Raw genomic sequence first — 27,891 nt, 5'->3', positions numbered from 1 at the left:
CCGCCCTGCCTGCCTGCAGTATCGGTGACTCCAGATGATGAAGACAGGAGAAGCGGCCTTGCGATGAATCAGAATTAACAAGGAAATAAGCCATCACAGGATGAGATACTGCTTTAAACTTGGCGACGGAGGTATCGAACGATGTTCATTTTACGGCGATTATACGATGGATAGTATTATACCGAATGGAGGGAGCGGTGGACTATGCTTCCCTCCGGGCTTCTTTCTAGAGGCTTTTCAGTTTAAGAGCGCTTCTGCAAGCGCTTCCACGGTATGGGCGATTTAGTGAAGACATCCACGAGTCTATAAACATCAGCAATACAATCGTTTTGGGCAATATCGTGGAATATTTATGTTCTTAAAGATTCTGGAATATGATTATATAGGTGGAGCTGCGGTTTATTTAATAAAACATGAGCCCCGCTCGGTACACTGTGGTCCCAATATATGGGTTGATGTATTGCTGTTGATGTTCGAGTATTGTGAGTCGCTGATTTTCTAATGAACGCGGATCATTTTGGGCATCCTAAATGTTACACCTGCATGGCATGACCCTAAATTGATAGACTACGAGAACATTAACATTTGCTCGTGCATGGAGACCCTCTAGGCTACCTAATTTAGAGTGGCATGATAGCATCTCCCCATGGAGAATATTTATGCAACCCGACGCAGTGTTTTAATTGAGATAAGAGACATGTCATGGGTCTTTTGTTCAGGCTATAGGCTGCTGGTGATAAGACCCTCAAATGCTCCACCTTTCCTCCAAAATAGTGTTTTATAGCCTACTACTGTCATCATCAGTGAGGAACATAAATAACATCAATAATTATTATCACTGTGGTTAGCTTTTGTCATTGGACAGACTGATCCAATTATTGTCCAGAGGTGCTCTCTCTCTCTCTAGTAAGATTTAAATATTGAGAAGCCCCAGCCCGACTGTGACCATGTCGAAAGCTGCCACTAAAGAGAAAAAATCATTCAGCAAGAAGCTCTTCCGAAGGGGCTCAGTGCGCTCCGTGGGGAGCTTTATGAACAGAGTTCTCAGGACTCTGTCGACTTTGTCCCATTTCGGCAACGAAGAGCATCAAGATGAAGACAAGGACGATGCAAGTTCCATCCCGGCCACCACTGGCGGCTCTGTCCCCTCCGACGACAGTGACTGTGGCGGGTTCCTGTTTGGGGACAAGGTCCCCGGAGTTGCCGGACTCAAGAACCATGGCAACACCTGTTTCATGAACGCTATCTTGCAATGTCTGAGCAACACGGAGCTATTTGCTGAATATCTAGCATTGGAACAATACCGTGGAGAGGACAACAGTCACGGTACTAATGACAAATCGACTGAATCGAATAAACCGAAGTCAACCAACGGTGTCTGTATCCAAAGAAAGGGACACCAGCAGGAGTCAGGTGAAGTCACCGAGCAACTTTCTGGTCTCGTCCGCGCTCTGTGGACGTTTGAGTACACCCCACAACACAGCCGCGAATTCAAGGTATGTGGATGCACGCCCTGGCAACTGAATTGTATTTGATCGCTGTCTATTGTTTGATGGAAATGGGATTAATCCTATGGATTATAAACTGCGACGGGCGCACACTTGAAAGCCATTCGAATAGTTGGCATGGGTTGTTGCAATGCAGTACGTGACTAACATGCACCTGCCAACCGTTACAATGTAACCGCACAAATGCAACTGATTGTTTCATTGGTTCGTTCTGTCATGGTGTTACTTTGTTGCAGAATCTCGCGCCAGTTTCATAAATACAGTAAACCCAATCTACTGGTTGTCTGTGGGGATTGAATGTGTCAAGCCAAACTACTGTAGGCCTACTATTGATTCATTCAAAGTGACTGTCATCAGCAGAAACATATAATGCGCAGGTGATGAGTATGCGTGTGTTAGAGCAGGTAGGCTAGGTGTGTTTGAGAAGAGCTGGATAAGAAAAGCTGCACACTCAGTCCAGTAGAATGGCAGCCTGTGACCCACGTGACCACCTAGTGAGGAATACATCCAGAGCTGGTGTCAACCAGACTAGTAGAATGGTTGGCCAATCCTGTATTAGTGCATAGGCCTCGGGTGCTTTGCAGTTCAGGAGATATACACACGCTTTACTTCTGATGGATATCTGAATGTTGAGAGCACACTCAGAAAGTATTCGTGCCTCCCGACTTATTCCACATTTTGTTGTGTTACAACCTAATGTCTCACCCATCGACACACAGTACCCTATAATGACAGTCAAAATATGTTTTTTGATTTGAAAAAAAAAAAACATTTATTGAAAATGAGATGCAGAAATATGACATTTACATAAGTATTTACACCCCTTTGCTTTGCAAAGAGAGTGTCAAGAGTGTGCAAATCTGTCATCAAGGCAAAGGGTTGCTACTTTGAAAAATCTCAAATATATTTGGATTTGTTTAACACTTTTGGTTACTACATAATTCCATATGTGTTATTTCATCGTTTTGATGTCTTCACTATTATTCTACAATGCAGAGAATAGTAAAAATAAAGAAAAACCCCTGAATGAGTAGGTGTGTCCAAACTTTTGACTGGTACTGTATATATTGAAATATCACATTTACATAAGTATTCAGACCCTTTACTCAGTACTTTGTTGAAGCACCTTTGGCAGCGATTACAGCCTCAAATCTTCTTGGGTATGACACTACAAGCTTGGCACACCTGTATTTGGGGAGTTTCTCCCATCCTTCTCTGTAGATCCTCTCAAGCTCTACCAGGTTGGATGAGGGGCTTCGCTGTACAGCTATTTTCAGGTCTATCTAGAGATGTTTGATTGGGTTCCAAGTCTGGGCTCTGGCTGGGACACTCAAGGACATTCAGAGACCTATCCCAAAGCCACTCCTGCATTGTTTTGGCTGTGTGTTTAGGGTCGTTGTTCTGTTGGAAAGCGAACCTTCTTCCCAGTCTGAGGTCCTGAGCACTCTGGAACAGGTTTTCATCAAGGATCTCTCTGTACTTTGCTCGGTTAATCTTTCCTTCAATCCTGACTAGTCTCCCAGTCCCTGCCGCTGTAAAACATCCCACAGCATGACTCTGCCACCACCATGCTTCACTATAGGGATGGTGCCAGGTTTCCTCCAGATGTGACGCTTGGCATTCAGGCCAAATAGTTCAAACTTGATTTCATCAGACCAGAAAATCTTGTTTCTTATGGTCTTAGAGTCCTTTAGGTGCCATTTGACAAACTCCTGCATTGGCAAACTCCTGCTGTCATGTGCCTTTTACTCATGAGTGGATTCCGTCTGGCCACTACCATAAAGGCCAGATTGGTGGAGGGCTGCAGAGATGGTTGTTCTTCTGGAAGTTTCTCCCACCTCCACAGGGGAACTCTGGATCTCTGTCAGAGTGACCATCAGTTTGGCCGGGCGGCCAGCTCTAGAAAGAGTCATGGTGGTTCCAAAGTCCTTCCATTTAAGAATGATAGAGGCCACTGTGTTCCTGGGGACCTTCAATGTGCAGAACGTTTTTGGTACCCTTCCCCAGATCTGTGCCTCGACACAATCCTGTCTCGGAGCTCTACGGACAATTATTTCGACCTCATGGCTTGTTTTTTTCTCAGACATGCACTGTCAACTGTGGAACCTTATATAAGCAGGTGTGTGCCTTTACAAATCATGTCCAGTCAATCGAATTTACCACAGGTGGACACCAATCTCCAGGATGACCAATGGAAACAGGAATTTCAATTTTGAGTGTCATAGCAAAGGGTGTGAATAGTTATGGAAATAAGGTATCTGCTTTTTATTTTTAATACATTTGCAAACATTTCTAAAAACATGTTTTCGCTTAGTCATTATGGGGTGTTGTGTGTAGATTGATGAGGACATGTTTTTTATTTAATCCATTTTATAATAAGGCTGTAATGTAACCAAATGTGGAAAAAGTCAAGGGAACACTTTCCCGAATGCACTGTAAGGTCACACAGTTGACAGTGCATGTCAGAGCAGAAACTATACCATGAAGTCCAAGGAACTGTCCATAGATCCACAAGATAGAATTGTGATGAGGCATATATCTGGGGTAGGGTATAAAACAATTTCTAGAGTGTTGAATGTTTTCAAGTGCACAATTGGTAAATGGAAAAATATGGAGCTACCCAGACTCTGCCTAGACCTGGCCGTCTGACCAAACTGAGCAACAGGGCAAGAAGGACCTTGGTCAGAGAGTTGACCAAGAACCCAATGACCACTCTTACAGAACTGCAGAGTTCCTTGGATGAGATGGGAGAACCTGCTAGAAGGACGACAGTCTCTACAGAACTTCACCAATCTGGGCTTTATGGGAGAGTGTCCAGACGGAAGCCACTTCCTGAGAAAAAGGTGCACTCCTGGAGTTGGCAAAATTACAGGTGAACGACTCTGAGATCATAAGGCAAAAGATTCTCTGGTCTGATGAGACAAGAATGGAACTATTTGGCTCAAATGCAAAGTGCTATATCTGGAGAAAACCAGGCACAGCTCATCACCCATCGAACACCATCCCTACCTACCATGACAGGTGGTGGTGATAGCCTCATGCTATGGGGCTGCTTTACAGCGGCAGGGACTGGGAGACTGGTAAGGATAGAAGGAACAATGAATGGAGCCAAATACAGGAAAATCCTTGATGAAAACCTGCTTCGGAGTGCAAGTGACCTCAGACTGAGGAGAAGATGTACATTCCAACAGGACAATGACCCCAAGCATACAGCCAAAGCAATGCTGGAATGGCTTCAGAACAAGAACGTGAAAGCCTTTGAATGGCCCAGTCAAAACGCAGGCTCAAATCCCATTGAAAATCTGTGGAAATACTTGTAATAGAGCTTGGGAAAATCTGCAAGGAAGAATGGGAGAAAATCCCCAAATCCAGATGTGCAAAGCTGATACAGGCATACCCAAGACGACTTAAAGGTGCTTCTACAAAGTATTTACTCAAAGCAAAGAGGTGTGAATAATTATGTAAATTAGATATTTCTGTATTTCATTTTCAACACATTTGCTAAAACTTTGTCATTATGGGGGTATTGTGTGTAGATGTGTGAGGGGGGAATATATATGAATTCAGGCTGTAACAGAACAAAATGTGGAATAAGTCAAGGGGTATGGATACCTTCTGAAGGCACTGTTCACGTCCGTCAGAGCCACAGGGTCTAACAAACAAGATGGATGAAAGAGGAAGAACCACCCAAAACATGAATTGTTAATACATGAATGATCAATAGTTACATGCTTTATTTATTTAACTAGGCAAGTCGGTTAGGCAAGTCGGTATTTTCATCGACAGCCTAGGAACAGTGGGTTAACTGGCCGAGGAACAGTGGGTTAACTGGCCTAGGAACAGTGGGTTAACTGGCCTAGGAACAGTGGGGTTAACTGGCCTAGGAACAGTGGGGTTAACTGGCCTAGGAACAGTGGGGTTAACTGGCCTAGGAACAGTGGGGTTAACTGGCCTAGGAACAGTGGGGTTAACTGGCCTAGGAACAGTGGGGTTAACTGGCCTAGGAACAGTGGGGTTAACTGGCCTAGGAACAGTGGGTTAACTGGCCTAGGAACAGTGGGGTTAACTGGCCTAGGAACAGTGGGTTAACTGCCTTGTTCAGGGGCAGAATGACAGATTTTTTACCTCGTCAGCTCGGGGATTCGATCCTGAAACCTTTCGGTTACTAGTCCAACACTCTAAACATTAGGCTACCTGCCGCCCTTACATGTAAACCTATATCGAATATGTTCGCAGACATATAAGTCCATGAAGGATGAGCCAATCATAACAAAAAGTGTACTCTGTTTCCTGGTGATGAATGGTACAGTAGGCTATTGACACACAACACGTTTTATATTATATCACCAGGAACCAAAGCGTCCACTTTTTTTGTATGACTGGCTTTTCACGAATTGACTTGTTACATAGATATCTGCGAACAGATTCATTATTTTGATATAGGCTTACATTTAACTATTGATCACTTGTGTATTAACGTGTCAATTTCAATTAGAGCCTACTGTACCATTCTCTTGATTCATCAAATCAATTAGCAACAACCTCCAAGTAGACTAGCAGTGGCAGATATCATGAATGGATGGGACTCGGGAGCAGTGAATCTCCCTAATCAGACAGATTTACGGGGTTTAGTTGAGGATGGCAAAAACGCTTTTGCCACTCAAATCAATCACATTTCTTTTATAAAGCCCTTTTCACATCAGCTGTTGTCACAAAGTGCTTTACAGATACCCAGCCTACAATTCCAAACAGCAAGCAATGCAGATGCAGAAGCACAGTAGCTAGGAAAAACTCCCTAGAAAGGCAGGAGTCTAGGAAGAAACCTAGAGAGGAACCAGGGTCCGTGAGAACAGCAAATTCGGAAACAAAGGAGCACGCCAAGGCAACACACCCGGTGAAATCAAGTCAGGGTTCCACAGATTCCAGACTTTCTGTAGAGCAGAGATGTTGTGTTCCTGTGGAGTTTTCGATGGACGTTGAAATGTGTAGCAGCATCTGAATCTACCAGCTTGTGTCCCAGCAGATTAGCCTGGTCAGCTGTCTTAATGTTGTCTCCCCTTAAGAAGCTCAGGTTACCCTCCCATCATCAGCACCAGAATTCCTTTCAAAGTCACTCACTAAAGATTTCTCTGTGAACCTCCATTTCTTTGCACCAGGGATTTTCTTTCTGTCTATTTCGGGTCTTATAACTACATGTCCTGCTTTACCGGTTCAAAGTAAATATTGGAGGGGAATTGAATTGAACAGGTCCATCCAGCAACACACTGCTTATTCCTGACAATGTTTCTATTTCGGTCCATTTTTCTCCCTTGGTTGTCAGCCAGAGAACAAACTGTCTTATTCCATATAGATTATTCACTCTGGAGTGTAGAGCCACGGTCATATTTATGAAGTTGGCTGTGTTTACACAGGCAGCCCAATTCTGATATATTTTCCACTAATTTGTCTTTTGACTCGTCAGATCAGCTCTGAAAAAGAGTCTACAAATGCAGCCATTCAGATCAGATTTTATTTTTTCAGAGGCTCCTTCACTAGATACATTGGACTCTTTTAAAATATGCCCGTTATTTATGGAGAAAAGGTGTGTTTTTATGTTTTGTATTGATTGATTCAGCTACATTTGATCTCCATAACTCAGCACTTACCATCAGTCCCAACCTTCATCAGTTAAATGTTTGCGTAATTGTGCTTTAATTGGTATCGGCTCAGTTTTTCACTGCAGGTCACTTCACAGGTCTACCTGGTTAGTTCATTTGCGGAAGCCGCAGTATAAAACAGCTGTGTTCAGAATGTCTGAAGGTTTTAGCACCTTTGAACTGCCAAGCTGTTTCGTTTGGCTTATATTGCACAATAAATTAAGTATTTTACAGTTTCATAATCCGTGTACTTTTTTAAGCCATTGAGTGGACAAGGCGATGGCCGGCATTGTCACAATATCTCTGAGCTGGGTTGTTGAGTAAAGCGCTAAAAAGTACAGTATACCGAGCTCCTCTTACACCTAATTTCTTCCTGATTTTCCCAGTTTGCGTCATCAAGTTTCTTGGTAACCAAATAGCCGTATTTTACTGGAGCTAACTTGAGTTTCCACCATTGACAGTAGAAGGTATAGACCCTTTTCAAATCACGACCATGTCGAATTGAATATGAGGCTGAGCAGACAGAATAGCTGCTGTCTGAGGCCACATTGAGAACAAAACTTGAGAGCACTTACAACTCATTAACGAGACATGAACGATAGATACACAAGGGGATAGCCCTATCCGTTTTCCTGTACATCGACTGCCCGATCGAGCGATAAATTGTCTATCTCCACTGTCATTGACTAATTAGGCCATTATACAAATGTAATTGTTTAATTACATATCATCAGTAGTTTACCTGGCTGCATTATACAGCTAGTACTATAGGCAGATTATGCAGATGCCTTTCCAGGACTCAACAGCACACCTCCATTTTACCTTGCCGTTTTTCTGGTTAGATATTTTACTGTGGCACACAATGCTACAGTATACGTACAGTAAACATCCTACACCTACTCTACAGTTCTCTTTTAGTATGCACACCGAGGCTTTGGGTTGAGTGCTTGGTCTTTCATGACATCATGCTTTGCATAAAGTGCTGGGGCTGCAGTGGTAATGGTTTCAGAAGGAGGGTTTCCCTGTGGGGTTTTACTGGGAGGAACAGCGCTCGGCGTTCTGGTTGCATCGTTGCCCTCGTGTGACATTTGATAGCCAGTGACCAGAGGTGACTACACCTGGCCTGGAGGGATGGCTCTGTCGCCACACACGGATGTGTCCTCAATGAACTTAGTCTGTCTCTCACTGGGTTATTAAAGTGTTATTTCTTCATGGTTTCTCGTCGCGATGTTACAATAGAAACGGTACTGTCCAACATAGAGAAAGGAGCATGTTGTTACATTTTTTTTTTTAATAACTAGGCAAGTCAGTTAAGAACAACTTCTTATTTTTCGATGACAGCCTAGGAACAGTGGGTTTAACAGCCTTGTTCAGGGGCAGAACGACAGATTTGTACCTTGTCAGCTCGGGGATTTGAACTTGCAGCTACTAGCACAACACTCTAACCACTAGGCTACCCTGTCAATGCCTTTTCCAACCAACACTTCGGTTTGCTTCGACTCCTGCTCCACAGCCATGTCTCAATTTGAAGACGGACCAATCAAAACACAAACAAAAATGATCTGTTTAATGCCTCACATTAACTTGTGACCTTACTTTTACCATTCATCTTTGAACGTGTTTTTTTTTGTCTTCCCAGAACGTTGTGTCGAAGAGTGCCCTGCAGTTCCGGGGCAACGCTCAGCACGATGCTCAGGAGTTCCTCCTGTGGCTCTTGGACAGAGTTCACGAGGACCTCAACAACATCGTCCTGCCCAGCAGCAGACCCCCCAGGAAGGTAACCAACTTTACTTGGGCATGCGTACGTCCGTTACATCAGTTGCAAGTTGGGTATTATAACTCAGACCGTTGAATGATATTAGATATAGCCTATAGCCATGTATGGTAAGCATCGCTGCCAACTGAAGTGGTTCTGAAGCTTCGAGACTGTGGATTGGTACCTTTCTGTACTGAACAGACAGCATTGTTTCTCCTCCAACTGTATCGTCTAGGCTGTATCCCCTTTACTGCATTTCCATTGTTGTGTCTCCCTTAACTGTCAATTACCTGATTGTGTTTACTTTGTTTTATTTTTTATCTCGTGATACTCTATTCGGGCGTTAATGTGGGCTGTTAAGTATCTATCTCCTGACGAACTGCTGTGTTACTATATGTCGTCTCTCCTGACTGTCGTCTGTCTGCTCGCTGTCTCTGTAGCCTCCGTTGGAGGAAGAAAATGTCCCCGAAGGATCCTCATTACCAGCAGCTGGCTCTTTCGTACAAGAGCTATTTCAGGCTCAATACAGGTGAGTCACTCCTCAAAGTAAATCCCCTGATTGACACCCCACTGCACTCAGAATATAGTTACGATAGATTCGACACGTACTGTTGATAGGGCAGATCCTAACACAAGGGAGCTAGCCAGTTTTCGAATGCTAATTTGACTACTAACGTTTGGCTCGCTGTGATTGTAGCTTTCACATTGACACAGGCGGTGTGCACCGTCAAAACGTTACAGCGGTTTGAAGTGAATATTACGTTCTTCTTCTTTTTTTTTGTCTCCACACAAATAGGTCCTCCCTGACTTGCCCTCACTGCCAGAAACAGAGCAACACCTTTGACCCTTTCCTCTGCATCTCACTGCCCATCCCGGTACCGCACACTCGGTAAGGCGATATCGGCAATATCTGACACACAAACAGTATACCCCACTACAAATTACACAAAGACCCGGGTCTTGTTCTGCTCTATTTGATCTCCACTTACAACTGAGTGCATAACTTGGCAGTGATACACAGAAGGATGCCAGAGACAAACCACAAACAGTGTAGAAGCATGATGAGATGATGGTGTTCCTTGACGCGTGGGTAAGAGAACTCAATTGTCCTGTGTGTCCCTCCCAGGCCCCTGTATGTGACCGTGGTGTACCAGGGAAAGTGTTCCCACTGTATGAGAGTGGGTGTGGCTGTGCCTCTCTCCAGCACTGTGTCCAGACTGAGAAGCGCTGTGGCCCAGGAGACCAAAATACCCTCAGAACAGGTACCGAGTCTTTGGTGCCTTTGAAATCGAGCCTCAAAGTGTAAACATGTATACAGATGAACGGTTAAGAGACAAGTGAAACTGTCAGCAATGATTGAAAATGCCCACCTTACTAAAAAGCCACCTTCAGCACTATTCAAACTGAAACCTAAAATGTCAACACTATTAAATTCAAAACTCGAGGCACTGAGTAGGTACTTAAGTGGTAGTCATGCTCATTCATTATCAAAGTAGGTGTTTGTTTTTTAGGTTCAGCCAATGATAGGGACTCAAGGCCCTTGTGAGCATCTTCATTACAGAGAAATCTATTGTCTCAGCCTTCAACAATCCACTGCTTGTGTTTGATGTGTCCCCTAGAGTCATGATGGGAGGCTCAGATCATGTGATATTGTTTGCTCATCCTATTTTATATGGTCTACTACTCTGTATAAATCCCGACTTACTGTGTAATAATTAAGGTGTGTTAATCAATATTATGAATCTTATATGATTTTCATATGAATAAACCACACACCTATGTTGGCTTTTCAGTATGAAATTGATTCCCCTTTGAGATTTTGTAGCCCTTTACACTCGTACCCGTGTATACGAGTTGAAAAATGGCAGATTTGGGCACTGAGAAACGCAGTAACACGCTATGCATGACGTCAGAGCTCTGGCTCTACGATTCACAATGCCGCATGGGTTTTGACTGACAGACGTTCTGAACTTGAGCACCTCTCACGTCAAAAAGTTTCCCCCATCCCTCCCACTAATTGGGCAACTTTTGTAAATGTTTTGTTGTCTGGGAAAAGTGAGGGAAATGCTGTAAATGAAAAGGACTCTGTGTTTTTTGAAAGATGAGACCTTGAGGATTATAATAAATACCGCTTTGATGTCATACAAGCAAGCCAAATACCTGTGAGTCGAAATGTGCACTTCGCATTTTCAAATCATAAGAGTCATGTCAGAATCGGATCAAATCCAATTTTATTTTGTCACATGCTCCGAATACAACGGGTGTAGACGTAACCATGAAATGCTTGCTTACGAGCCCTTCCCAACAATGCAGAGTAATTAAAAAAAATATGAACACAAGAGGAATAAAATACACAATATACAGTGTCAGCGTTTATGATCACTATGTTTGATGTACAGTTACAAGATGAAATGGCGTCATACCCTGGGTTGTTCTGAACAGAATGAGAGTCTGTTTGTCTATTGTGAAGAAAATTTGCCGCAGAACACACACCTGAAGGCACTCGACGCCTTTCTAAGCTCACCAAAATTATGATCTGTTTCCCTAAATTGCATTGTGGAAAAACTAACATTTTAATGTCGTTGTTTAAAACTTAGCTAGTCATGTTCACAATAGAACAAGCTTTCAAATGATGCCCACCTGACCCAGATAGCGATTTATAATGGATCGTTAATTGTCTAATTGCAGGGTTGTGTTCCAAACTTAACAGCTACAAGTGGGTTTGCTCTAGTTCCTCAACGGCACAGCTAGGATAGCTCAAAACAGCACCTTATGTATTGAACAAAAATATAACCGCAACATGTAAAGTGTTGGTCCCATGTTTCTTTAGCTGAAATAAAAGATCCCAGAAATGTTCCATATGCACAAAAATAAAATAAAAATTTTGTGCACAAATTAGTTTACATCCCTGTTAGTGAGCATTTCTCCTTATCCAGGATAATCCATCCACCTGACAGGTGTGGCATATCAAGAAGCTGATATAAAGGCTTGTGCTGTGGACAATAAAAGGCAACTCTAAAATGTGCAGTTTTGTCACACAGCACAATGCCACAGATATCTCAAGTTTTGAGGGAGTGTGGAATTGGCATGCTGACTGCAGGAATATCCACCAGAGCTGTTGCCAGAGAATGTAATGTTAATTTCTCTACCATAAGCTGCCTCCAACGTCATTTTAGAAAATGTGGCAATACGTCAGAGCGGCCTCACAACCGCAGACGACATGTAACCACGCCAGTCCAGGACCTCCACATCCGGCTTCTTCACCTGCGGGATCGTCTTGAGACCAGAGACGCGGACAGCTGATGAAACTGGGGGTTTGCACAACCAAATATTTTCTCCACAAACTGTCAGAAACCGTCTCAGGGAAGCTCATCTGCGTGCTTATCGCTCTCACCATGGTCTTGACCTGAATGCAGTTAGTTCAGTGTCGTAATCAACGTCAGTGGGCAAATGCTCACCTTCGATGGCCACCGGCATGCTGGAGAAGTGTGATCCTCATGGATGAATCCCGGTTTCAACTGTACCGGCAGATGGTAGACAGCGTTTATGGCATTGTGTGGGTGAGTGATTTGCTGATGTCAGCGTTGTGAACATAGTGCCCCATGATGGCAGTGGGGCTATGGTATGGGCAGGCATAAGCTACGGACAACGAACATAATTGCATTTTATCTATGGCAATTTGAATGCACATAGATATCGTGATGAGATCCCGAGGCCCATTGTCCTGCCATTCATCCACCGCCATCACCTCATGTTTCCGCATGATAATGCAAGGCCCCATGTCGCAAGGATCTGTACACAATTCCTGGAAGCTGAAAATGTCCCAGTTCTTTTATGGCCTGCATACTCTCCAGACATTTCACCCATTGAGCATGTTTGGAATGCTCTGGATTGACGTGTACATCAACATGATCCAGTTCCTGCCAATATCCAGCAACTTTGTACAGCCATTGAAGAGGAGTGGGACAACATTCCATAGGTCACAGTCAACAGCCTGATCAACTATGCGAAGGGGATGTCTCACTGCATGAGGCAAATGGTGGTCCACAGTCCTACCTTTTTTTAAGGTATCTGTGACCAACAGATGCATGCACATCTGTGTTCCCAGTCATGTGAAATCTATAGATTAGGGCCTAATGAATTTATTTCAATTGACTGATTTCCTTATATGAACTGGAACTCAGTAAAATCTTTGAAATTGTTGCATGTTGCGTTTTAGATTTTTGTTCGATGTAGTAACTGGAGACACCAGTTAGTCCTCTCACTCAAACCCTTTTAGTTTTGTTTCTTATGTTTCACCGACCCAAAATGTTTAGCATGTTACTGAATGTATCCAGAATATTTTCAGATTTCATTGTGAGCAAATGCGGCAAAAAGTACAGTAAATGTAAAATGCACATAAAATCTACAGTGTAATGTTTGGATTCCGTCTTGTGTCAGGTGAACTGTTGTGTCCTCACCTTTGGTCTAATAATTGTCCCATGATCACCTACATGTTCCCTTTCAATTGCTACCATGGTGATGCATATGCTTTTCATATTTCTTCTGTAAGAAACATTTCAATTTAGCCCCCATCCATATAGGCCAGTTCCCACAAGTGTAAAGGTTTAAACCTTTGTGGCACCTTCCACGATGGAGGACAAAATGTTACTGGAGGCTCAAATCTTAATATAACTTAATTGAATGAGATTAACCCCATCTCTGTTAATGATCCATGTGTGTTGGCAGATTGTCCTTACTGAAATGTACTCTGATGGCTTTCACCGCTCCTTCTGTGACGACGATGACGACCTTGAGATCATTCAAGAGAGCGACTCCATATTTGCCTTTGAAACACCGGAGTTGTTTAGACCAGAGCAGATCCGGTCTCAGCGAGGTTTGACTTCATGTTATGATTCCCTGTAAATCAGTTTAGCTCTGGGCTGGATTAGGGAGGTAAGAGTCTAGATTAGATTACAAATGGATTTAGCAATTGGATTTAATAGGAAATCATGTTAAATCTGGATGTGATTACCTATGTTCACCCTCACTGCATATGCGTGTACAGTATCTTTTGGACCCCAAAAATTGATAGCCCAATAAGAATTGGGTATACAGATATGCGTCCCTATGCCAGAATCCAACATATTGCGCAGGTTAACAGCCTTATTCAACAAATTTGCATCTCACTGACCTGTAGCAGGCTTTGATCTTTGTTTCATTAACCCCTTAGGATAATGTGACCGCAACCGCAGCTTGGGTAGATTCGATTTAGAACTCAAAAGTTTGTTCATATCGTGCTGTGTATACATTCACAGTATATACGGCAATGTGTTGCAGGAAGTCCCCATGCTAATCTGAATCAGAACAACTTGAAGTATGGGACAGACAACAACAGGCTACAGGTGTCGACAAAAATGGAAGAGTCAGTGACTCCCCCTCCGAGCCCCAATAAGACCAGCGTGGCTGACAAGATCATTCTGCTGGTGTGTAACAGAGCCTGCGCTGGACAGCAGGGACGCAGGTACACAAAGCAACTCCTCAAGATTTCAACACGAAACATTCCAGTTTAATGTGGCGAAGCAAAGTAGCACCGGGAAAATTAGGAACTCAAGGAACATGTTCATACAGTGGAGACAAAACTAATTTGATATAGTTATGGTGGATGTGGGAAAATCGTGTTCTTCACCCTTGTCTATGACGGTTCTAGGTTTGGCCATCCGTTTGTGCTGTATCTGGAGCGGAATGTCACCTGGGACGTTCTGCAGAAGGAGATCCTGGAGAAGATGCGTCACCTTTTGCGTCCTGGGGTCTTTGTCCAGGTAGGTGCAGGTTGTCCACACACAGACACTCATTCAACACAGGCACACGCGTACACGGTGTAACTAAACGTATTGCTGTCCCTCAGGTTGGGCCCTTCAGTTTGCGTGTAGTGGGGGTGGTTGGAATCACGTATCTCTTACCTCAAGAGGAGCAACCACTGTGCCACCCCTCTGTGGAGAGGTAATGTCACCCGGCGCCACCAGAGGGCGCTTGTCTCTCACTGATAGAGGACAGGTAGCGAGAGTTAAGTTTAGCAAGGGTTCAACCTTTCAGTGGGTTTAGCCTTTTGTTTAACCCTTCCGTGGTTTTTCACACGTGCTAAACCGTCTGGGTTGTTGTTCCACATGTAGCGTACCCTGTTTTCCACATTGAGCTGTCATAGGGCTCAAAGATAACAATGCATTGGTTTCCTATTTATCCAATGTTTGTCTGCAGAGCGTACAAATCTTGTGGGCCAGGAGGCCCCCCACATGTCAAGATTGTGGTGGAATGGGACAAAGAGACAAAAGACTAGTAAGTGTAATGAGACAAAAAAAAACACTATGCTGTTTAGCATTGACTGGCAGTCACTCATACGTTGAGAAAAATAGTTTTGCTCTTTGAAGAGAATGCGAATGTGAATTCAAAGCAATAGTTGTGACTGAGGTGTCAGACGTTTCCCTAGTTTCTGTTTGTCAACACAATTCGATAGACCTTTCATGGTTTCCTTTGAAGCTTGTTGTGTGACCTCTGTGTGAACTGTGCATTTTGTTGTGTCTGATTGCAGTCTGTTCAAACGCACCGAGGACGAGTACATCCCAGATGCTGAGAGTGTACGTCAACAGAAAGACGGACATCTGCAGCCTCAGACGTGCTCCCTCGCCCAGTGCTTTCAGCTCTACACCAAAGAGGAACAGGTACGTGTGCGTGTGCGTGTGCGTGTGCGTGTGTGTGTGTGTGTTTGAGAGCTCCGCTCTGTGTGTTTCAGCTTGCTCCAGATGATGCCTGGCGCTGCCCACACTGCAAGCAGCTACAGCAGGGCAGCATCAAGTTGAGCCTCTGGACCCTGCCTGACATCCTCATACTGCACCTCAAACGCTTCAGACAGGTACAGTACACTACAGACCACCACACTATACGTCAACATCATTCATACCACTACATAATCAAAGTGGATAAGCTCAGTTAGCCTTATATTGCCCCAGGAATAAACTCAAAATAGTATTTAATTCAAAGTACACGTGTATAGATCGTATTACTAGTGTATGTCAACATTAATATTATGTTCATTCTTACAAGCTCAGTCGGCATTATAAACTCAACCAATCTGCATTAGCATAGTAAGCATTCCATCCTCAACCAACATCATCAAATTTGTTGCTGTTGTGCGCGTGTGTGTATGGTGTCTTCTTAGGACGGAGACCGGAGGATGAAGATGCAGAACATGGTGAAGTTTCCTCTGATCGGGATGGACATGGCGCCCCATATGGTCAAGCGGAGCCAGAGCAGCTGGAGCCTGCCCTCGCACTGGTCACCATGGAGACGACCTTACGGGATGGGCCGCGACCCAGAGGACTACCTGTATGACCTGTACGCTGTGTGTAACCACCACGGGACAATGGCGGGAGGTCATTACACAGGTTAGCAAACAACACACGTATGGACACACACTCTAATATGTTCCTGCAGCAGTAGGGCTATAAATTGACAGGGTTGCTGACTCAAATCCCAATGGGGTTACAATGCTGTTCTGCCCTTGAGAAAGCCACTTACTCCATGTACAGTACCAGTCAAAAGTTTGGACACACCTACTCATTCAAGGGTTTTTCTATGTTTCTACATTGTAGAATAATATTGAAGACATCAAAACTATGAAATAACGCATATGGAATCATGTGGTAACCAAAAAAGTGTTAAACAAACCAATATACATTTTAGATTTTAGAATATTCAATGTAGCCACCTTTTGCATTGATTACAGCTTTGCACACACTTGGCATTCTCTCAACCAGCTTCACCTGGAATGATTTTCCAAAAGTCTTGAAGGAGTTCCCACATATGCTGAGCACTTGTTGGATGCTTTTCCTTCATTCTGCTGTCCAACTCATCCCAAACCATCTCAATTGGGTTGATCACTCTCCTTCTCAAATAGCCAAAGAAGATAGTCCCACTAAGCGCAAACCAGATGGGATGGCATATCGCAGCAGCCATGCTGGTTAAGTGTGCCTTGAATTCTAAATAAATCACAGTGTCACCAGCAAAGCACCACCATACCATCACACCTCCTCCTCCATGATTCACAGTGGGAACCACATATGCGGAGATCACCGGTTTACCTACTCTGCGTCTCACAAAGACACTGCGGTTGGAATCAAACATCTCAAATTTGGACTCATCAGACCAAAGGACAGATTTCCACCGGTCTAATGTCCAATGCTTGTGTTTTTTTGGCCCAAGCAAGTCTCTTCTTATTATTGGTGTCCTTTAGAAGTGGTTTTCTGTGTAGCAATTCAACCACGAATGCCTGATTCACGCAGTCTCTTCTGAACAGTTGATGTTGAGATGTGTCTGTTACTTGAATTCTGAAGCATTTATTTGGGCTGCAATCTGAGGTCCAGTTAACTCTAATGAATTTATCCTCTGCAGCAGAGGTAACTCTGGGTCTTCCTTTCCTGTGGTGGTCCTCATGAGAGCCAGTTTCATCATAGTGCTTGATGGTTTTTGCGACTGCACTTGAAGAGACTTTCAAAGTTCTTGAAATTTTACGCATTGGCTAATCTTCAGGTCTTAAAGACATGATGGACTGTTGTTTCTCTTTGCTTATTTGAGCTGTTCTTGCCAAAATATGGACTTGGTCTTTTACCAAATAGGGCAATCTTCTGTATACCACAGCTACCTTGTCACAACACATCTGATTGGCTAAAAATCATTAAGAAGGGGGGAAAAATCCTCAAATTAACTTTTAACAAGGCACACCTGTTAATTGAAATGCATTTCACGAAGCTGGTTGAGAGAATGCCAAGAGTGTGCAAAGCTGTGTATCTTGATTTGTTTAACACTTTTTTTGATTACTACATGATTCCATATGTGTTATTTTATCGTTTTTAAAAAGCCCTTTAATGAGTAGATGTGTCCAAACTTTTGACTGGCACTGTATGTCTAGCGAAATGTGATTGGCATCGATATCCCTGCTCTTTTTTTATAGAAACTCAAATCATTCAAATCCACTGAATTATCCAGGTAACATGATAATTGACTCTTTATCCCATCCTTATTATGTCCTCTTCTGCAGCTCACTGTAAAAACTCCATCGATGGCATGTGGTACTGCTTTGATGACAGCGATGTCCAAGCCATATCTGACGATGACGTCTGCAAGCAGAACGCCTACATACTGTTTTATCAAAGACGGGCCACCATCCCATCATGGTCTGCTAACAGCTCCGTTGCAGGTAAGAATATATGCATTTGTTATTTTTAAAAAAAAACGATTTAATTCATGATTCTTCAAATCAAATAAAATGGTATTTGTCACGAATACAACCATTGTAGACCTTACAGTGAAATGCTTACTTACAAGCCCTAACCAACAATGCAGTTTCATAATAAATTACCAAAGAATCACTGAATAAATTTTAAATTTTTTTAAAAAAAGTAACAAATAATTAAAGAGCAACAGTAAAATAACAATAGCGAGGCTATATACAGGGGGTACCGGTACAGAGTTAATGTGTGGGGGCACCATTCCATAATTCTATGGGATGCAACGTTTTTCAAACAACAAGATGCAACAATGTCATAGATAGTACAGGGCTCCAGACTAACTTTTTCCCCTGGTGGCACTGGTGCCACTAACTTTTTCCCCTGGTGGCACTGGTGCCACTAACTTTTTCACTTGTTGGCAACAACCCTTGTTTTGGTCGCATCAAAAACAATGAATGGCATCACGCAATAGAAAAATGAGTAATCATCATGTTCATTGATAGTGCTTTATTATTAAGAAGTGTATTAAACTCCTGCTAAATGCGACTAAACTTCCGTAGTCTGGAGCCATGAAGTAGAAAACCTGGGTCTCATTTGGTTTATGCCTCACATCCAATCTCCCTGTAGATGTCATGTCCTCCCCGACTGAGACACGTGATTTAAAATCATATACATATGTGCACATATAAATATTTTTATACTGTATGTCTAATATATACATTTATGATGTATATATACAGTTGAAGTCGGTAGTTTACATACACTTAGGTTGGAGTCATTAAAACCTGTTTTTCAGACACTCCACAAATTTTTTGTTGACACACTATAGTTTTGGCAAGTTGGTTAGGACATCTACTTTGTGCATGACACAAGTACTTTTTCCAACAATTGTTTACAGATTATTTCACTTATAATTCACTGTGTCACAATTCCAGTGGGTCAGAAGTTTACATACACTAAGTTGACTGTGCCTTTAAAATTATGTCATGGCTTTAGAAGCTTCTGAAAGGCTAATTGACATTATTTGAGTCAATTGGAGGTGTACCTATGGATGTATTTCAATGCCTACCTTCAAACTCAGTGCCTCTTTGCTGACATCATGGGAAAATCAAAAGAAATCAGCCAAGACCTCAGAAAAACAATTGTAGACATTCACAAGTCTGGTTCATCCTTGGGAGCAATTTCCAAATGCCTGAAGGTACCACGTTCATCTGTACAAACAATAGTATACAAGTATATACCGTCATACCACTCAGGAAGGAGATGCGTTCTGTCTCCTAGAGATGAACGTACTTTGGTGCGAAAAGTGCAAATCAATCCCAGAACAACAGCAAAGGACTTTGTGAAGATACTGGAGGAAACCGGCACAAAAGTATCTATATCCACAGTAAAACAAGCCCTATATCAACATAACCTGAATGTCCGCTCAGCAAGGAAGAAGCCACTGCTCCAAAACCAACATAAAAAAGCCAGACTACGGTTTGCAACTGTACATGGGGACAAAGATCGTACTTTTTGGAGAAATGTCCTCTGGTCTGATTATGTTCGGAGGAAAAAGGGGGAGGCTTGCAAGCCAAAGAACACCATCCCATCCGTGAAGCACGGGGGTGGCAGCATCATGTTGTGGGAGTGCTTTGCTTGCAGGAGGGACTGGTGCACTTCACAAAAAAGATGGCATCATGAGGCAGGAGAATTATGTGGATATATTGAAGCAACATCTCAAGACATCAGTCAGGAAGTTAAAGCTTGGTCGCAAATGGGTCTTCCAAATGGATAATGACCCCAAGCATACTTCCAAAGTTGTCGCAAAATGGCTTAAGGACAACCAAGTCAAGGTATTGGAGTGGCTAGCACAAAGCCCTGACCTCAAACCTATAGAACATTTGTGGGCAGAACTGAAAAATCATGTGCGAGCAAGGAGGCCTACAAACCTGACTCAGTTACACCAGCTGTGTCAGGAGGAATGGACCAAAATTCACCCAACTTATTGTGGGAAGCTTGTGGAAGGCTACCCAAAACGTCTGACCCAAGTTAAACAATTTAAAGGCAATGCTACACTCAATTAGTATTTGGTATGTAAACTTCTGACCCACTGGGAATGCGATGAAAGAAATAAAAGCTGAAATAAATTATATTGTCTACTATTATTCTGACATTTAACATTCCTAAAATAAAGTGCTGATCCTAACTGACCTAAGACAGGGAATTGTTATTAGGATTAAATGTCAGGAATTGTGAAACTGAGTTTCAATGTATTTGACTAAGGTGTATGTAAACTTTCGACTTCCACTGTATACATACAGTATATGTCCTTTGTTTACTTGTCCCAGGTTCGACCAGCTCGTCTCTGTGTGAACACTGGATCAGCAGGTTGATAGGGAGTCGTCCTCCTAGCCAGGCCTCATCTGGCTCCTCCAGACGCACTTCGCTGGCCTCCCTCTCGGAGTCGGCCGAGTTCACTGGGGAACGCAGCGAAGACGATGGTGAGAAACAGCCTCTCATGCATATTTGTCAAGATTTTGTATTTCTGCTATATCAAATATGTTTGCACAATGATAGTACTTGGAACTAAAATTGATACAAAATATATTGTTACGATGACACTGCAAGCCTTATTTATACATTAGCCTACTTTCAGTTGTTTTTGCAAAGCTGAACAATCTGTATCATTCTGTAATATAATTATATAATATCAGACTTTGCTAGCTTGAAACCCACTGATAAAAGAGGTGATGAACATGCACTCAGTCTATTCCACTCCACACCAACGATTTAGTTGTACATCTCTGTTCCCTTCTGTTGAGAAGGCTTCTCTACCCGCCCGGCGGTGCGGAGTATCCAGAGACAGACCTTCTCCTCACGCTCCAACATGGCCAGCCCTCTGGCCCTCAGCGAGAACGGCTCAAAGCCCTCCTGGTCCCTCTCCACCAAGCTCCATCTGCGCTCCAACTCTCCCTCGCGCTTCTCCCTGGAGTCCCACTCCTCCTCGCCCACCCTTGAGAGGATAGGCGAGGCGGTTGATGACAAGGTCTCCACCTCCTGCTTTAGCGGCTCGGCGAAACCCGAGGTAAGGGCTGGAGGTAAGACACCCCTGGTCCTGGATGGTAATGCAGGGGCTAAAAGGCTCTTGGAGCAGGTGCACTCCAAGGCCATTCCCCAGGCTGAGCTGAGGAGCTCCAGCCCGGCAGGGGGTAACAGTAACGGGGCCACGGTCATGGAGCCAGGCAGCCCGGGTCAAGGAGCAATCGCTAAGGAGCCTAAACAACGAGGAGCAGGGGGAGAGGAGGATGCCGGGGCCAGGAGAAACTCGGCAAAGACTGTTGAGACCGAGAAGAGCCCCAAGAAGCACCCGACCACGCCCTCCCCGTCCCCCTCCCACACCTCCTCTGCGACCCACGCATCGTCACCTTCTCGAACCCAAGCCAAGAGCGTGGCGGCCACAGTGTCCAACCCCAAAGAAAAAAGCGAGGGTGCAGTCAAAAAAAACAGCAAGACCTCCTCAGCCAAAACAGCCACCCCCACGAAAAAGGAGCCGTTGCAGACCCCAGAAACACTTCACCCTGAAACGGCAAAGCAAAGGAAGGGAGGCTCCCCCAGGTCCCAGAGTTCCTCGGCACACCCGCCGAGGAAGACATCGCCTAGAGGGACGGTGGAGAGGAGCTCCGCATCAGCGAGAACTAGAGCAGCCGAGAGAAGCGCCAGTCGGGAGACGTCGCGGACCACCTCAGTGTCAGAGAGGGGGGTGAACCACGGTGGTCCCTCCTCCAGGGCCAGTGGTGTGTCCCGGGGAGGAGAAATGTGTGCCGCTGGCCGGGGCGAAGGTAGGGCGGGGCGAGGGGCGGAGAGCAGGGCTGGGGGGAGGAGCACCAGCAGCAGCTCCTCCATGACCAGCCTGCGATCGTCCAGTGTGAGCGGGGCAGCGGCCTCAGCAGCGCCACCCAGGGGACCTGGTAGGAACAGCAAGACGGAGGAAAAGGGACTCAACTTCTTCAAGAGTGCCCTGAGGCAGAAAGAGACACGCAGGTCCACGGACGGGGGAAAGCCAACCACGGCGGCCAAAGCAGGGACAGGCGAGGCTAAAGGCAACTCAGAAGAGGGGGCTGGGGAGGAGACTGGAGAAGGGGCGGGGAATGGAACAGCCAAGAGGGCCCAGCAGGGGAACCCAGAGGCCCAGATGATCACACCCTCGGCCAAAGACAAGGAATCCTCTAAGACGTCCAACCCAGCCAAGCACTCTATACTGTCCTCCGCCAAGTCCAAGTCTTCCGGAGCAGAGACGGGTGGAATGGAGAAAGCCTCTGCCAATGGGAAAAAACCTCCTGAAAAGAGGTTGCCGCCATCCCGAAAGATCCCCATCAATTCTTCACGAACCACCCAGAAGTCAAAGTGAGATATCTTTGGGGGCCCAAAACAATCGCTGAAGTGCTCTAAGGTGTCTCAAAGATTGAACTACATCTCCTCTTTGGGAGGGACTTTTGAAAAGCACCTCTGGCTTTTCATTGGCCCCGGGTGATTGCAAGCTGCCATACATGACAGTCTGTCCCTGTCCACTTTATTATATAGTAATGGATTGAAACAAAGCACTTTGTATGGATTGTTAATTCTTTTTTTGAAAAATGATTTTAATCAAATGGATTATTATATGAACTGCACATGTAATGACATTTTTACCTGGTTCTTTAGCGTACTTTGACAAGGTTCGTCTTGGGCCGACGTCGAAAAAAACTTGTGTAGCGAGCAAGTGCGTTTGTTAAGCAGTGTCAGGATGAGAATCCCTGTAAATCACACAATATATCACACATGGAATACTACTCAGTCACCAGATGTAGTTAACGAGCAGTGTTTTACATCTCTGACTTCTTTGTACTTTGAAAACTTCTGGGTCCACTTTCAAATAGTTCAAAACATTCCACACCAGGTAGAGCATCTAAATATATGGAGCCATGAAACAAACACGAATACCTATCATAATCCCAGTTAATAGCTCATTTGATACAGTATAGGTCAGTATAGGACAGTACCAGTCAAAAGTTTGGACGCCAACTCATTCTAGGATTTTCCTTTATTTTTACTGTTTTCTACATTGTAGAATAATAGTGAAGACGTCAAAACTAAACTATGAAATAACATATGTCAAATCTCATATTATGAGCTATCAATGCAGGTACATTTGTAATCCCAAATTCCCTGGTATTAGTTGTCCAGTACTGATAATCCCAGTTTGAGCAACTCCAATTCCAGATTTACATAATGAATAATCCCAGTTTAACAACTCTTGGTTTTCATTTTACTTAAACTCCCAGTATGATAACATAATCCCAATTTACCATTAGTGATTGTGCAACAACATTTTGCTAGCCTATGTAGGACATTATAAGTATCCAGGACTAGAGGTGTGTGTATACCTGCCAATAGCATTAAAGGGACCCATTAGAAATATACAAGGAAGGTGACATCGATCAATGATTTTGGAATGTTTGGGACTGTGGTTCTTCACTCTCCCTCTGGTTGTACTGATTTTGGAATAGTAGTGACATCATAGTGTGACATAATAGCCCCCCCCCCAGAGTGCCCTAACAACTCCACTCACCTCTGCCCCAGACTGGTGACCACTGTCACTGCGGGTGGTCAAGGCCTGACAGGGGGACCACATTCAGACTGCCAGACATCTCGCAAACATTCCTTAAGACGAACACAGGGTCGACGTGGAAAAAAAGATACACTCAAGGCCATCAAAGACGTTGCTAAAGTCAATACATGGGGACGTCTTTATAAGATCACCATATATGGTGCGTTTGGATCCTTTTCTGTTTTTCTCTGTGTCATCACAGCTTGTGCCTGTGCACATTTTTGGCTTATGCGCTACCAAGCATATTTCCCGCGTAGAATGCACTGACTTAGATTCAGAAAAGTGATCGCCGTGATGAAATGTATGACAGCAATCTTTGCATGAAATTGCTTATGCATGCATTAAACTATGCAAGCAACACTTGCTAATGTCCACACAAGTAATACTGCTACTTTTGGATGTGTATATATTTCTAACTGTATATTTTTCCAAATGCCTGCATCAGAGAGCATGTTTAGGCATCATTCAATGCTTTATTTGCACATTTTCTTCAGAGTATAATCCTTTTTTTTTTAATGAATTGTAGGTATTGCTCCTTCACCTTAAAGTAAATCAACTCACTTGCGAATGAATGATTTCTGTATTGTATTCATTTGACTCGTGTTTGATTCCAAACCATTTAAGGGACACGCTACCCCATAGACCTCTGCAACCAAACATCGAATAACTAAATATAAGAAATACATTTGGAAACAACTGGTCTGATTGTGAAATGTCACTTTGTCATGGTTTGAGAGTAGGTACTTTTCAGATGGTTTTAGTGACTGAATCCCCAACTAGTTTATATAATTCATTCATTCAAATAGCCAAAGACAATATACGAGATTATTTTCAGTGGAATATTTCATGAACCTGTTATCTAAATACTGGCTGTAGCTATAATCTCCCAGATGTTTTTCAAAGTGGGACGATACAGTAAAGGGTGATACAGGGTTGACCTTTATCAGCATTCCCTTTGCAACCACACTGCCTTCTGTTGCCTTGTTCAAAATCGTCCTTTCCAAGGAGTACCCTTAAAATCTCACATATACACCGAGTGTACAAAACATTAGGAACACCTTCCTAATATTGAGTTGCACCTCCCTTTGCCCTCAGAACAGCCTCAATTCGTCGGGGGATGGACTCTACAAGGTGTCGAAAGCGTTCCACAGGGATGCCGGCCCATGTTGACTCCAATGCTTCCAACAGTTGTGTCAAGTTGGTGGACTGTCCGTTGGGGGGGGCATTCTTGATACACACAGGAAAGTGAAAACCCAGAGTTGCAGTTCTTGACACACTCAAACTGTTGTGCCTGGTACCTACTACCATACTCCGTTCAAAGGCACTTCAATCTTTTGTCTTGCCCCCTCACCCTCTGAATGGCACACATACACAATCCATGTCTCAATTGTCTCAACACTTATACATCCGTCTTTAACCTGTCGCCTCCCCTTCATCTACACTGATTGAAGTGGATTTAACAGGTGACATCAATAAGGGAACATAGCATTCACCTGATCAGTCTATATCACTGGAAGAGCAAGTGTTCCTAATGTTTTGATGTATTTGATAGATTATATTATATTGAATATCTGCAGATTTCAACTATTGTAAGACGTATATTGTTGTTTCAATCTCGCAAATTAAGCTGTTGAAATTCTGATATCTTCCCCTTCCCACCCTTGCACCAATTTCAAATGAAGAGTAGAATGGTAATGGTGATTTTAAGTAGGGAGGCTGTTTTGCTCTGGAGCACTAAGCCTTGGTGGTCTACATACAGTACAACAGAAAACGAAAGAAAAGCTTCAAATCATATCATGATTATGTTCGAGTGGAATGGGACTTCAATAGAGTAAAAGGTAAAAATGCATGTCATTATTTATTTTGGACAAGCGCATGAGTGTCAATTTTTTTTTTTTAAACACGTTTTTTAGTATGCACTTTTAATGACTTCAATTCTAAAATATTTTTTTTCTTCATGTTTTTTAAGGATTCATTACTTCAAAGGGAGAAAGAAATGTTTGTATATGCCATTGGTTTAGCAATGCAACAACAAAAAGATGTCATGTAATAAAAAAGAATAGTTAATTTTATATTGCTTTGAATGGATTTAGTTTTTCGTTTTGTTTGTTTGTTTATCATTACAGTTCTGGTTTCATCCACTTGGTGGAGCAAACATTTTCCATTACTCCAAATTCTACTGCATGCCAGTTGATGACTTGGAAATAAAGTAACCACAAAACCGAATTTGCCCTTAAAATCTAACTTTGAGTGAATCTCCCTTTATCAAGACATATCATTCTGTCCAATCTAATGTTGTCACTGAGGGGGATGACAGTTGGTGTATTAAACTACAGAGGCATCATTTATTTATAACTGATTGAATTATGGATATATTAGTTTTGCCCAAGGCTGGGGGGGTTATTAAGAGTTAATACACCCTCTTTGTCTCTTTTCCCCTGTAATTTTCATCTATTTCAGGAATCTTTTTGTGCTCTCTGTCTCCACTTATTCCTCTATCTGAGGGAGAAAAGTGATGAAATCCAACCTTCAGATGAAATTGCTTATTGGGGCTACAACTAGGTCTATTTTCCCCCCACAATCTCGCTGCCTAGGAAATATCAAAATACCATTATACCCTATCAATATCATTGCTGATCTACCAAATTGGAATAGCAAAACAAATAACTTAAAATATATATATATATATATATATATACTATATATGGAAAAAAATATGCAAATAAATAAGATTAATAATGAATGAGTAGTATACATATAACCACATCTCTGTTATCTCTGTACACAGATAATATTATTTTGTGGGGCGGTGACAGTAAAACCAGCCAGCTTAAGAAGCAAACCAGATGTTTTCTCTGAAATCAGAAATATGAGCCACAGCAGCCAAGTTCTTCTAATGCCGAATCAGTCATCTGTTGCCAATTGTGTGAGATCTAAGGGAACCCTATTAGCGATACCTAAGATGAAGAGTTGTCGACTTTTTATCTTGATGTAACACCTGAACAATGACAATATCTCGCTTGTCTTCTGAACACAATGTGTTTAGTGTGTTGATTAAGGTCTAGGAATGCTTTTCCTGGGTTATTGGCCCGCAAATTCTCGACAGGCAATCTCATTTTATTGATCAGTCTTCTCCGGGTGTCTCCTGGGGCCGACTTTAATCCTTGATACTGCTGTTGAGAGACTCCATTTTAAGACACTCTCGATGGATATAACTCCTGGAACGTTATTAGGGTGGGGAATAAAGACGGCTAGAGGTGGAACAGGCTCTTGATTAACGCCTACGCACTTGTACCAAGATGCATTTCGCTCTCTTGTGAGAAAGGCATGAGTTTGTAAGGAGGCTGCTTGGATGCTGGTGAATTTGTAAAATAAGGTTTATTTGGTCATGTATGTATGTATGTATGTATGTATGTATGTATGTATGTATGTATGTATGTATGTATGTATGTATGTATGTATGTATGTATGTATGTATGTATGTATGTATGTAGGTATGTAGGATGTATGTATGTATGTCTCTCTTTACATGTATCCTCTTTATATCCTTATCTCTCTAGGTCATTGATCAAGCGTACATCTACTGGTAACAGGATATTGTGCATACCGTTGTAACAGTAGGCCTATATCAGGGATGTTCAACTCGGGTTCTCAACTTACTGTTGAGAGTTAGAATAATAGAATACACAAGGTGCAATTTCGAAATTTGATTGTGCATCAGCAGTCACTCAATTAGTCCATGTCAGGTAATTTGTTTTAGATTGGTCAAGTAGTCTAGGAGCCAGCTATCTAAACTTGTACATGGAACAAAAATATAAACCCAACATGTAAAGTGTTGGACCCCATGTTTCATGAGCAGAAATAAAAGACCACAGATATTTTCCAGATGCACAAAAAGCTTATTTCTCTGTAATTTTGTGCACACATTTGTTTACATCACTAGTGAGCATTTCTCCTTTGCCAAGAATCCATCCACGTGACAGGTGTGGCATATCAAGAAGCTGATTAAACAGCATGATTGTTGTGCTGGGGACAATAAAAGGCCACTCTAAAATGTGCAGTTTTGTCACACAACACAATGCCACTGATGTCTCAAGTT

General features: G+C 43.1%; 1 protein-coding gene across 2 annotated transcripts; it reads left to right on the top strand.

The window, feature by feature from the left end:
- The first annotated feature begins 16 nt into the window (after nucleotides 1–16).
- On the top strand, nucleotides 17–26,018 carry LOC118365559 (ubiquitin carboxyl-terminal hydrolase 31-like). Of its 2 annotated transcripts, XM_035747876.2 has the most exons (16): nucleotides 17–1,496; nucleotides 8,784–8,921; nucleotides 9,341–9,429; nucleotides 9,697–9,789; nucleotides 10,027–10,162; nucleotides 13,629–13,776; nucleotides 14,220–14,403; nucleotides 14,590–14,701; nucleotides 14,788–14,882; nucleotides 15,138–15,215; nucleotides 15,469–15,598; nucleotides 15,670–15,789; nucleotides 16,096–16,321; nucleotides 17,974–18,132; nucleotides 20,494–20,646; nucleotides 20,971–26,018. In XM_035747876.2, the coding sequence occupies exons 1-16, from the start codon at nucleotides 948–950 to the stop codon at nucleotides 22,551–22,553; spliced, it is 3,993 nt and encodes a 1,330-aa protein (XP_035603769.1). In that variant the 5' UTR covers nucleotides 17–947; the 3' UTR covers nucleotides 22,554–26,018. The 2 variants fall into 2 exon arrangements, with proteins under 2 accessions (XP_035603769.1, XP_035603777.1); XM_035747884.2 differs by lacking the exons at nucleotides 17–1,496; nucleotides 8,784–8,921 and adding an exon at nucleotides 8,972–9,028.
- The last annotated feature ends 1,873 nt before the right edge of the window (nucleotides 26,019–27,891 follow it).

Source organism: Oncorhynchus keta, chromosome 3 (genome assembly GCF_023373465.1).
Source record: "Oncorhynchus keta strain PuntledgeMale-10-30-2019 chromosome 3, Oket_V2, whole genome shotgun sequence".
NCBI lineage: Eukaryota > Metazoa > Chordata > Actinopteri > Salmoniformes > Salmonidae > Oncorhynchus > Oncorhynchus keta.
The sequence above is the reverse complement of the archived record's forward strand: the minus strand, read 5'-3'. Positions and strand labels throughout refer to the sequence as shown.

Excerpts from the sequence above, each read along its gene's own strand:
- LOC118365559 (XM_035747876.2), top strand. The coding sequence starts at position 948 with ATGTCGAAAGCTGCCACTAAAGAGAAAAAATCATTCAGCAAGAAGCTC. Across the intron at positions 10,163-13,628 it reads CCAAAATACCCTCAGAACAG|ATTGTCCTTACTGAAATGTA; the intron begins GTACCGAGTCTT and ends GTGTGTTGGCAG. Across the intron at positions 20,647-20,970 it reads GGAACGCAGCGAAGACGATG|GCTTCTCTACCCGCCCGGCG; the intron begins GTGAGAAACAGC and ends TCTGTTGAGAAG.